General features: G+C 38.2%; 1 protein-coding gene across 7 annotated transcripts in view; it reads left to right on the plus strand.

Moving 5' to 3' along the window:
- The window catches only part of gphnb (gephyrin b), a 113751-nt gene that overhangs the window by 71219 nt on the left and 30063 nt on the right, over window positions 1–12469 (plus strand). For 3 of the 7 annotated variants that reach the window (XR_010898137.1, XM_067418209.1, XM_067418211.1), the window contains exons 9-11: window positions 382–423; window positions 3127–3201; window positions 8425–8487. The exons of 2 other annotated variants lie outside the window; for them this stretch is intronic. Coding sequence is in view for 4 of the 5 variants with exons in the window: in XM_067418209.1 (XP_067274310.1) it covers window positions 382–423; window positions 3127–3201; window positions 8425–8487 (180 nt within the window). In the remaining variant the exon portion in view is untranslated. The remainder of the gene's footprint in view (window positions 1–381; window positions 424–3126; window positions 3202–8424; window positions 8488–12469) is intronic. 2 more of the 7 variants (XM_067418212.1, XM_067418213.1) reach the window with 2 other exon arrangements.

Raw genomic sequence — 12469 nt, forward strand, 5'->3', positions numbered from 1 at the left:
TTTGCGTGTGTGCTTGTCTGTATGTGTTGTAAATCCAATATAAATTGGATTTAATGTGACCACATTTTTATCCCCAAGCTAACATCAAAATGGAATCACGAATGATTGCAAAAACCAGATGAACTTGCGTTCAAAACGTCAAGCGCAAATCCCAGATCAGAAGCAGTGTCGTGCCTGAAACACGCTGTGTTTGCGTAGTTCCTGCTCTTTATCTATCTCCTCGTCTGCTCTTTTTTAAATGTCTTCTGTTCCCAGCTGCTTTGGCTTGCCGTGCTCAAGCAGTCCTCCGGGCCAGCAGGGGGCGGCAGTGTCTGTCTCAGCTTGGCTTGGCTGGCTCTTATATTTAATCGTGTTCTCTTTTCCCCTTCTCATGGCACTCAGGCGCGGCTCCCCTCCTCTTCATCCACCCTAAGCATTGCTGAGGTATTCCTGCATGCGTCTCGGGCCAGATCTGCATGGCAACAGCTCTCCTCCACCTGGACCCGTTGCCATGTGACACGTTTCGTCCTGCCCATGATGACTGTTGCTTCCTGCTCTGCCTGAACCCCTTCCTGTCTTGTCATGCATGCTTATCTCAAGTGCAACAGAGAAGAAATGACTTGCTGTCACTTGAATGACAAATTTAGATGTTTGTCTTGGAGATATATTTTTTTTGACATTTGGTTTATCCATCATTTTTTTCTTTTACTTTTTTCTTTTAATGCATTTTTTATGTCGTCTTTTCTCATCCATGAAACACTTTAATGAATGTATGGCCGAGGGGTTAATGCTACTAGTGACACAAGCCAATTCATCTTTAATAATTGATGACGATAGTTGGCCATTTTTAGATTATCATAAAACAAAGGTTAATCTACAGCAAATTTAAGCACATCGTATTTGCTAATTGTGTTATTTATGTATCGACAATAAATCAGCCTAGATTTTCGGTATTGACAAATGAAAAATAATCATTCGGTAGCTATTCAATACCTCTGGAAAACACAATATACTCTAAAAATATTACATTTTTATCTCAGCTGTATTTTAGACATATTGACAACCACTTATTCTCGCTCTGCTTAAAATGTATTATGTTCCATACATATAACGTCAATTAAACACGTATATATTGTATATTAGCTTACATATTATATACTATATTGAGATTTTATTTGATATTCAGTAATCATTAAATTTATAAATTTTTATAAAATTGTATTAGTGTGGCAGCTATAAAAAATAGTAATTTTCCAGTAACAATTGTTTTATTTATTTATATTTTGTTTTTAAAATTTTAAACAAAAAAATGTTATGTCAAATTGTGTTGAAGTAGCTGTTTATAACTTTTTTTTTTGCATGGCAGTATCTCATCTGTTAAAATAGTTTAATTTAAATGTTTTTTTTATTAAAAACAAAACTTAGTTGAATGGCATTTTTTTCGGAGAGATTTGATTGCATATATCTATGGAAGCTTGTTTCTACCACAGAATAAAAAAAATAATAAAACATAATAAATAAAATGTAAATATAATTGCAACATTTTATCTTACAATTCTGAATTTTTTTCTCACAGTTGCGAGTTTATATCTTAGCCAGCAGCCATATCAGCCTGTAGCCCAAGACTGGTTTCCCACTGAAGCTAAGCAGGGCTGAGCCGGGTCAGTATCTGGATGGGAGACCAACTGAGAAACCAGGAGCTGCTGGTAGAGGTGTTAGTGAGGCCAGCAGGGGGCGCTCACCCTGTGGTCTGTGTGGGTCCTAACGCCCCAGTATAGTGATGGGGACACTATACTGACAAAGAGCACCATCCTTCGGATGAGACGTTAAACCGAGGTCCTGACTCTCTGTGGTCGTTAAAAAGCCCAGGATGTCCTTCGATAAAGAGTAGGGGTGTAACCCCGGCATCCTGGCCAAATTTGCCCATTGGCCTCTGTCCATCATGGCCTCCTAATAATCCCCATATCCTGATTGGCTTCATCACTCGGTCTCCTCTCCACCAATCAGCTGGTGTGTGGTGAGCGTTCTGCCGCAATATGGCTGCCGTCGCATCATCCAGGTGGATGCTGCACATTGGTGGTGGTTTGAGGAGATTCCCCCTTCAATGTAAAGCGCTTTGAGTGCCTTAAAAAGCGCTATATAAATGTAATGAATTATAATTATTATTATCTTACAACTGTTTCCGGCAATAAACCCAAAAAATGTTTTAAATTTGTTTTGTTTTTGGTGCAATTTTGACTTATTTTATATAAACTCGCAATTGCGAGGAAAAAAAGTGATTTTTTTTTATTTTTATTATTGGTTTGCACGATGTAAACTTGCAATTTCAAGCTTTTTTTTAGTAATATACAATAACAGTAAACATAATTTACTATGTTTATCCATTTGATTTGTCCAAGTTATTTAATTTGTTAAGTTATTAACAAATTAAAAAAAGTTATATCAACTTTTGGGAGTAAGTAAAACAAAAAAAGCCCATGCACGAAAAAGAAACAAAATATAATTTTTAGATTTTTATATAATATAATTTTATAAGCTATTCTTATACATTATTAATAGAGATGTATTAGAGTGAGCTCTTTTAAATGTCTTTTTCCAGTAACAAATTCATTTATTCATCAGCAGTAAGTTTACTGACCAATTTTTGTTAGTTGTTCGTAATGTCGGGAAAGGTTTGAAGGTTCAGTCGCTTAACTTCCCCAACGCTGTAGATCAAGTGCCATGAGAAGCTGGATGCGAGTGTCATTCACATGGAAGTGATTTCTCCTGCTCCACGGTTTCTTTTCTCTTGTGTTTGTTCCTATTTATCACTCACACTTTACAGCATTAGATCCGTTGAGTGGGTTGTAACAGGGGTGATTTTCATTCCGTTCAGCTGGTCATGTTTTCCATTGCAGCGGTGCACATCATTGCAGTGTGTTTTTATTGCTGTGCGTCCTGTTGGAGAGAGTTTGTGTCTCCGTGAGTGTGTTTGTGTCAGTGTTTGTGGCAGAGCATGCTCAAAAAATGTGTTTGATAGAATGCGGATTGATTCTGTATCTGTGCCTGTTGGATATGGAGAGGTTTGTGTGTGTGTATGTGTGTGTGGGGGAAAGGTAGGAGTGTGTGTGTGTTTAGGGTGAGTGACTATCCTGTGGCTTCCTCCAGGCGTCACGGCGAGAGTTCAGAGCACACCTGGATGAGGTCATCACGCTCAAGTCAAGGTACTCTACCTTGGACCAGGTAAAGAGCTCATCTTTAATCACAGCTTAACGGATGAATGCGAGACGACTTTAGCCTGTAAACGCTCATACGACTAGAAAATAATACAGCATAAAAATACTCTAAATATAACAAAGATTATTTAAAGCTACACTGTGTAACTTTTTTAGTTTATTCTTATCTAAAAACACTTAGTTCTTTCAAAAATATATGTGCTCATTAATGTATATTTACTTCTTTCTAGTAATAAAGTATTCTCGTAAGTTTATAATATGCCATTGAAAACACATACGGGTGAGGGGTTCGAATGCCGGTCGCCATGTTGGTCCTCCATCTTGAAAGTACAGCAGCCAAAGAGGGACATTCCCGTCAATTCAAGCTTCGCCTTTCGCGTTTTAACACTCGATGGCACCGTGTTTTTATTTTTCCCTTTCCCTTAAGCTCTCCCTCGCAGAAAATGATAAAGCCTACGATGTGAACTTTGCCTTACGTTAGTGATGTCGAACAATATACAGAATAACGATAGCACTGATAAAAGATACTTTACTAAGATTAGCCTGCATTCGTCTGGGAACCTCATAGCTGATGTTAGCAATGAAATGGTAAAAGAATAATGAAAACGTAAAATAACTATTATTAATTTTACATAGATGTCATAACCTACATGTTAACTGGCAACTTAAATAACTGCAAATAAAGTAACCTCATGAAGGAACACTCATGGATGAGGTCGAACTGGAAGCAATGTTAATCTTGGACTAAATCAGCCACCGTAGGAGTAAAAATAAAATCTGATTTGAGAGGAACAGAAACTAATATTCACTGATATATACTAGCTAGATGGGGGAAAATATCACACAGTGTAGCTTTAAGTATGTTTTACTATTTTGGTCTTTCTACTTCAATATGTGTGTTTCTTTACAGTTGTATGTGAAATTTACTAACAATTTCTTAGTGAAAATTTTTGTTTTGGACACTGTAGAAAATGTTATGATCAATAAGTTATGACAGCAAATGTTTTACATTGCTTTAACAATTTTATAACATAAGATTCATCTAATTTGTTAAGTCAGTTAATGTAATTTAAAGGTGCAGTGTCTAATATTTAGGAGGATCAATTGACAAAAATGCAATATAATATACATAACTATGTTTTCAGTGGTGTATAAAGACCTTACATAATGAACCGTTATGTTTTTATTACCTTAGAATGAGCCGTTTCTATCTACACACACCGCAGGTCATTTTGCGCTGTCATGTTTCTACGGTAGCCCTAAATGGATAAACTTCTCTAGTGCTAGCTACTCTCTGCTCTCTCTGACGACGACATCTTTGTCCTGCTTCGAAAGGGGTTGATGAGCGGTGGACGGTTGCAATTCACAACCTCACGGTTGCAATTCACAACCTCACCACTAGATGCCGCTAAAATGTACACACTGCACCTTTTTAAGTTAAATGACTTAAAGATCGAAGTTGATTGTACTTAAAAAATCATCTTTTTTAAAGAGTATATAAATCAGCTACAATAACAGAATCACCAATGTTTATGAATAGCACAACACCGTTTCAGTCGGTTACAATATTGAGCTGTATCAGTCGACTAGGTGCTATATTTTTAGTCTGTACTGAGATGGTTTGTTATTTAGTACTCATTTATTTAGTAATATATATACACAGAGAATAGTGATGGCCATATGCTATATCTTTTAGCAGACACTTAAGATCTTTTATCCAAAGCAACTTATTTAAAACACCTACAATTATATTGCTCTGACACACTCATTCACACCCATTTGTTCTCTTTTTGTTTTACTAGAAACTGTGTGTGTGTATGTGTGTGTGTGTGTGCGTGTGTGCGTGTGCGTGTGTGCGTGTGCGTGTGTGTGTGTGTGTGTGTGTGCGCGTGCGCATGCGCGTGTGTGTGTGTGTGTGTGTGTGTGTGTGTGTGTGTGCGTGTGTGTGTGTGTGTGTGTGTGTGTGTGTAGCATTGTATTAGTCAGACTTGTTGTGTTACTTCCCTCAAATAAGTATTGAACAAAAACTCATAAAGTTGTTACAAAACCTAATGAGTTCCCTACATAGACACAGTTGCCTTCCGAGACAGAATGCTTAATAAAATAGAACTGGAAGTGACAGATTTGGGATACTAGGCAATGCATATCCAATAAGTAAAAAAAAAAAATGGTGTACTGGAGTAAATCACCTTTTGAAAGTAACTTGACACTTCAAATGAAGATTATATCAATTACATCGTTACACCAGTAGGTGGCGACAAGTGATGTCAAGTGAAGTCTTTGATTCATTGAATCATTCACTCAAGGGATTTGTTCAAAAATGCTGATTCATTCAGAAATGAAACAAGTGAAGTATTTATGAGTGAGTCATTTAATCATTCAATCTTCAGTTTGATTCGTTTGATCTTCTTAAGCCGGGTGCACACTGTGCGATTTTGGCCACGCTCTGATCCTAGGCTAAAATCTGAAGTCTTTGGTCGTTAGTTTGACATGTTCACCGGCAGCCGATTAATGAGCGCTGCGATCAGATTTGACCTCAGATGAAATTCTGGCAGTGTCAGAAGATTTGGCACACAATCCTGCAGTGTGACTTCTCCTACGACTGTCAAATATCTCAGTTTTTCAAGACAAACTATGACCAAAACGAGAGCTAGAGATTTCTCTGTAGCCTCCATTTCAGTCTCGTGTGTAATGCAGCTCACCGTCACCGAACGCTTCATTCATTGATGATATAAAACTCCAGACGAGTTTTCTTGTGCGCGTCCGTCTTTAGCGCGCCTTGACTATCATACAGTCTGACATTAATGCCAACAGAGATCTTACAGTGTGACATGGCTTACAGCGGCGATCATATTCATACAGTCTGACAAGGGACATTCGCAAAGGATTTTGAAAAATCGCACAGTGTGCAGGACCCATAACGGACATCAGTATTATCTATATAAACATCACTAATACTAACTAACTAACCCACGCACACACTCCAGTTTTATTACATATACTCTTAAAAATAAAGCTTCCAAAAGGTGTTTGCAGCGATGCCATTGAAGAACCATTTTAATAATCTAAAGAACCTTTTGTGGAATTGAAATGTTTCATGGACGTTAAAGGTTGTTCATGTAACTATCGATCCCCATAAGAACCTTCATTTTTAAGAGTGTTATTAACAAAAATTAAAGATTTGTCATGTTTATTTTTTGTGAATATCTGAATATTCACGCCACTTCCATTCACCAAAACAGGTGTCAGACATAATTAATTCCTAGATTAAAGTCATGAAATTATCAAGATTAAAGGACAACTCTGGCAAATTTTTAAGTTTATCTTGATCGTTATATCTTTGTGAGTACAGTCTATATATATTTTTTTTAAAAAACGAACCGGATTGGTGCTTGCAACACGGAGTTATTACAGTTAATGCCCAGAGCCCCCACTCAGCTAAAACGGCGCTTTGGGGGCATAAACGTAACGGGTGTCTTTGTGTCTCTTAACAGACACAAAATGCAATTAAAATGTCCGTCCAACATGAACAGGTCCCTCACACGACAACGAGATGCGTTTAGCCACTTAGCCATTGTTTAAATTCACCTGTTTTAGCCGGCTAGCTGTGTCTCGCGCTAAAGTCCCGTGGGAACGCAGCGGTAGATGGAAAATAGGCAGTCCAGTTGGGAAGAGCGTGATGTGTGTGTAAAGCAAGATTATTTTAAATTATTGCACATCTTTCCTCAAGCCGAGTGTGCCCAAATGGAAGGATAAATAAAGTGTACATTGCCTCCACAGTGGCTGCACACGTCTTTAACCACGGAATGGCATTATTCTTCAACCGGCCCGGCTGTGTTGTGTCTGTGTAAGTTAGTCAAGTGTTCGCTGCAAATTTTCACATTCTGTTGCCACAATTCGGAAAGGCACAAACGTTAACCATTTCTTTTTCACCTGTGAGCCCTATCGGATCATCACTCTAGTGATGTCCGGTTCACGAACGAATCGTTCTTTTGGACCGGTTCTTTTTAGTGAACCGGGCGAACCAGTTCACCAAATCGGACTGAATCGTTCTAAACGGTTCGCGTCTCAAATCAGCGCTGACCACACACGTTACTTTAGTTATTCAATTTCTGACATGAGTGACAGTCCCTCTGAATAGAAATAAACTAATGTCTTGAAATAAATGTTTTCTGTACATAGATTGTACTCGCAAAGATATATCGATCAAGATAAACTTAAAATTTTGCCGGAGTTGTCCTTTAAGATTGTAATGTAATGGGGGGGAGTTCTGCTCACAATCACACTGATCATTCAATAATACAAAAACAACATTAGCTGAAAGATGATTTATCAGATGTGACATCACAAGAAAATATATGTGTGTTTCTTATTTCTTGTAAATGTCTTTACTAATGTGGTATTAATTAGATATATTTAATGAGGGAATCGTTTAATAAACTGCAGTGCTTTTACAGATGTCTGTTTACAAGATAGTAAAGTCTTATTTAGTGTAATTTATTACTAGCAAAATCTGTGTGAAAATTATAAATCCTGCACAATTTTTTTTCAGTGCATCCTTATTTTGTCTTCTCATTTAATATTCAGTTTCACTCAGAAATGCATTGCAATAATTAAAATGGGTGTTGCATGACATTTCATATTGACTATAAAATGTGTTTTTGTATGACTGGCTCTATAGTTCCTTAAAGCTAAAGGTGTGTGGGTGTGTGTGTGGGGGGGGGGGGGAGGGGTGTGAATGTTCGTTAACATCCTATAGTCTAGTTCTTCTGACGCCTGAAGGTTAAAGGGGCCGTATGACGCATTTCAGTATTTCCCCTTTTCCTTTAGTATGTATGTATCTGTTCTGTATCTGTATGAGAGCTGCAATGTTACAAAGCTCATAGCTTTTCATATATAATTTCCAACACATTGAGATGTGCCTGGCCAATCACAATGCACTGGCCAATCAGAGCAATCTCTGACCTTTACAGAAGGAGGGGCTTAGTAGAAATCAGACAGACTGGGAATGGAGGAGTTTCAATAATGGACAGTATGTGAATATTAAAGCATGTTAACCACACCCAATAAGCAAAATAATGAACTTCTAAAATGGCATCATACGACCCCTTTAAATGTGGCGTGTGTGTCTCTGTATCTTTGAGCTGCCTGCAGCTCTCAGTTATCAGTTGGATTGTTTCTTCTGTTGCTTGTATATTAACTGATGGACTGCTGACTTTATCTCCGTAAGCTCCAGTGTAGGTTGGAGGTGCTTAAAGACGATCGCCGCGGCCATAGGACCTTCAGTTCTCGAGTAACTATCCCTGACCCATCAGACAAACTCTCTCTCTCTCTCTCTCTCTCTCTCTCTCTCTCTCTCTCTCTCTCTCTCTCTCTCTCTCTCTCTCTCTCTCGTTCCTTTTCTTTTGCTCGCCACTTCTTTGTGTCTTTATTTTAGCATTTCCTAATCTTTATATTTGCTGAATATATGATACATGGGTTTACAGTAGGGTTCAACTACATTAGTTGACATGAACTAACACTGAAAAATACTACTGCAGCATGTATTAATTAATCTTAGTAAATATTAATTCCAACATTTACTAATATATCATGTGTTAACATGAACTAACAATGAAATGTATTGCTTGTTGAATGTATACTGTTAACAAATAAGACCTTATAATAAAACATCACCATAAAAGTTAAAGGGTTTGTTCAGCCAGTTCTGTTAATAATTCCTAACCCTCATGTAACCCAAAACCGCAAGACTTTTGTTCATCTTTTGAACACAAATGAAGATAGTTTTATGAAATCCGAGAGCTTTCTGTCCCTCTATAGACAAGAATGTAATTAACATTTTCGAGGTCCAGAAAGGTAGGAAAGATGTCGTTAAAATGGTCCATGTGACTCCAGTGATTCAATATTTATGTTATGAAGAGATGAAAATACTTTTTGTGCGCAAATAGAAAATGTATTCTCATCTGTGCCAGTCTCTGACGCTAATGACGCACACTGTAAAAAAATATTTTAAAAGTTAGTTGGTTGCCTTAATTTTGAGTTCATTGAAATTAAAAACTTGAGTTAATACAATGAACATTTTTGAGAATCGACAACCATTATTCAAATATTATTACAACATTTTGTAAGCATATTGGGTAATTGTGTGTTTTATTTGTGATGACGCAGTCAAACATGCCAAATTTTCATGATTTATCAAAAAATTGACAGTAAAGACAGTAATATTTTGAGTTTCTATTTATTAAACCAATTTCCTTCATTGTATCAACTAAATTTTTTTATTTCAATAAACTCAAAATTTTAAGGCAACCAGGTTACTTACTTTTTTTAAGTTAAACCAACAAAAAAGTGTTACAGTGTATATATATATATATGCCTAAAGAACAAAAGCATATAAGCTCAAGCAGCGCAAGCGGAAAAAACACTAAGAAATCGCCATGTTATTGAGCAGAACGTACACACAAACACACACACACGAGTCGGTATATGGTTGCCGTGTTGAGAGAAATTATAATATTATTGGATATGATATTATTATCGGGTGAGAAAACGTGCCACTGACAGACGTTGCGGAGACAAAGGGTGTTAAGTGAAGTTTAAGTGAAGCACTTTGTGTTTTCTGTTCTTAAACCCTCGACCAAACTTAAAGGAAGCATTCTGTCTCAAGATCATTTTGCTATCATAAGTTGTCTCGCCCTCACTCGAGGTACAGATAGGCTTACCCGCACTCGTGATGCGGTGATGGACTCTTTCCTCATTCGGCTGGTGTTTGGATTTCATGTGATTCTCGTTGTTCTGGTGATATACAAAAGTAACTCCATTTTGTAAAATTATTTTTTAAAATTGTCATCTAATTCCAAACATCAAACTTATTTACCCGCCCCACAGCTCCACCCAGTGGATTTAGTTATAACTGCGAGATTTAGAGGAATTTCTCATAGAACCACTGCATTTAGAGCCAGCAAATCTATGCAAAACTCGACTATTCGAATATTCGTGCACACCCCTAGTTTTGAGCATTCCACACCATTGGCTCTAGTCAGAAATTTTGCTGAATTGTTTGGGAGATTCAGCATGTAGAATCAGCATCAGGCCATCAGTGAGAGAGAGAGAACTCTGATTGGCTGTTCAGAATGGCGAGCCGGCGTTCTGTCGTAGAGCTCGTAAGCTTTGGAACAGACGAGAAGAAATTCTTCAGTAATGGCGTTGTTTTTGTATTATCATCGCTTCATTAAAGGGTTAGTTCACCCAAAAATGAAAATTATTTCATTAATTGCTCACCCTCATGTCGTTGGACACCTGTAACACCTTCGTTCATCTTCAGAACACAAATGAAGATATTTTTGTTGAAAGCTGATGGCTGAGAAAGGCTTTAGACAGGCCTCCATTGGCATTCAGTACATTTCCACTGACCCATAAAAGGCCCTAAAGACTTCGTTACAAAGTCCATCTCACTACAGCGGCTGTACAATCATTTTACAATGCGACGAAAATAGTTATTGTGCGCAAAAAAATCTAAATAACGATATAATCCACCAAATTATTGACGTGAACTCGACGCATGCGCAAGAATATGACGCAGCTCCGCCGTTCGAATCATAGCGAATACACGACCCGGAAGAGGAGGAGCGCCGCTATCACGTGAGTTCACGTCCGAGACCTACACGGAAGACTATCTTGGCAGATAAAGTCATTATTTTGATTTTTTTTGCGCACAAAAACTGTTCTCGCCGCTTGGTACAATTTTTGTACAGCCACTGTAGTGAGATGGACTTTGTAACGAAGTCTTTAGTGCCTTTATGGGTCTTGTGAGTGGGTCAGTGGAAATGTACTGAATCCCAATGGAGGCCTTTCTGAAGCCTTTCTCAGCCGTCAGCTTTCAACAAAAATATCTTCATTTGTGTTCTGAAAATGAACGAAGGTGTTACAGGTGTCCAACGACATTCATTTTTGGGTGAACTAACCCTTTAAATTAAGGTTGAATCACTGGAGTCACATGGACTATTTTAATGATGTCTTTGAAATGGTTAAGTGTTAGGGGCGGCAGTGGCTCAGTGGTTCACGATCTCTGGTTCCACCTGACCAAGTGTCGAGGTGTCCATGAACTTTTATTAAACAAGGTTCGGGAGGAAGCACGTTCAGATAACTGACTGATAGTGGAGAGCACTCAGCTAATCAGCAATAAGAGCTATAGTATATGTACGCAGCAGTCTTACCTGCGTTCATTGACAGTTTGTCATCACTTCTCCATACTTTTAGTTCGAATCACTTACATACACCAGGAGGGTACTCTGGGTTCGGGCCAAATTCAGAGCTCAAAGCCCTCCCTCCAAATATGCATTTAAATCTACTCCCCTTAAATGATATGTAAGTGTGAACTCGTGAACTAACTCCAGCTGCTCCCGACGAGCTGGATGAATGAGTGAGTGAATGGGTAAATGAAAGGCAAGATGTAAAGGGCTTTGGATGGCCATGGCTCTGTTGAAAGCACTTTATAAATGCAGTCCATTTAATGACATTGCTGTCTATGGAGGGGTCAGAGAGTCTCGGATCTCATCAAAAATATCTTCATTTGTGTTCTGAAGATGAATGAGTCTTACGGGTTTGGAACAACATGAGGGTGAGAAATTCAGGACAAAATGTTTAATTTTTGGATGAACTAGCCCTTTAATATAGCATGAAAAGCCTCAATGTTAGCAGCTAACGCTGATTTCAGCCTGAGAAAAGTGCTTATTACTGAACCCGCATAATGCACAGCCACAAACAACCAGTCAGATTACTGGAGCCCTTGAGCATTTCTGTTAGTTTGCTCACTCTTCTCTTCAGAAGCGATTGTGTTTTAGGGGTTTTGCTGACATCATCATCTAGTTTGATTTATTATTCCCTTCGTTTTGCTCTTTCAGCTGTTCTGTGCGTCTCTCACACATTTCATGAGCTGTGTGGCATTCTGGGTCTCGTGCTCTTTCTCTCCTCCTTTGGCTCTTCAGTCGTGTCTGCTTTTCCTCGGGCAGCAGTAGTGCTTCGAGAACATCTATCACTCTCTCATCCTCTCTCTTTCTCACTGTAGAGCACTAGACAGTCTATTAGATCTTTCCTATCACTGATGATTATAGGGTGGTTTTCACAAGCACCAGGAACCTCCACTTCAGTCCAGAAGAGTCACGCAACAAGTTACAGAGGTTATAGAGACGATTACGTTTTTAAAAGAGAAGAAAGTGTGAATGAAAGGAGAAACGAAATGAGAATAGAGTTCTATATAAGGTTCTAAAGATCCC

This window comes from Pseudorasbora parva, chromosome 15, assembly GCF_024679245.1.
Source record: "Pseudorasbora parva isolate DD20220531a chromosome 15, ASM2467924v1, whole genome shotgun sequence".
Taxonomy (NCBI): domain Eukaryota; kingdom Metazoa; phylum Chordata; class Actinopteri; order Cypriniformes; family Gobionidae; genus Pseudorasbora; species Pseudorasbora parva.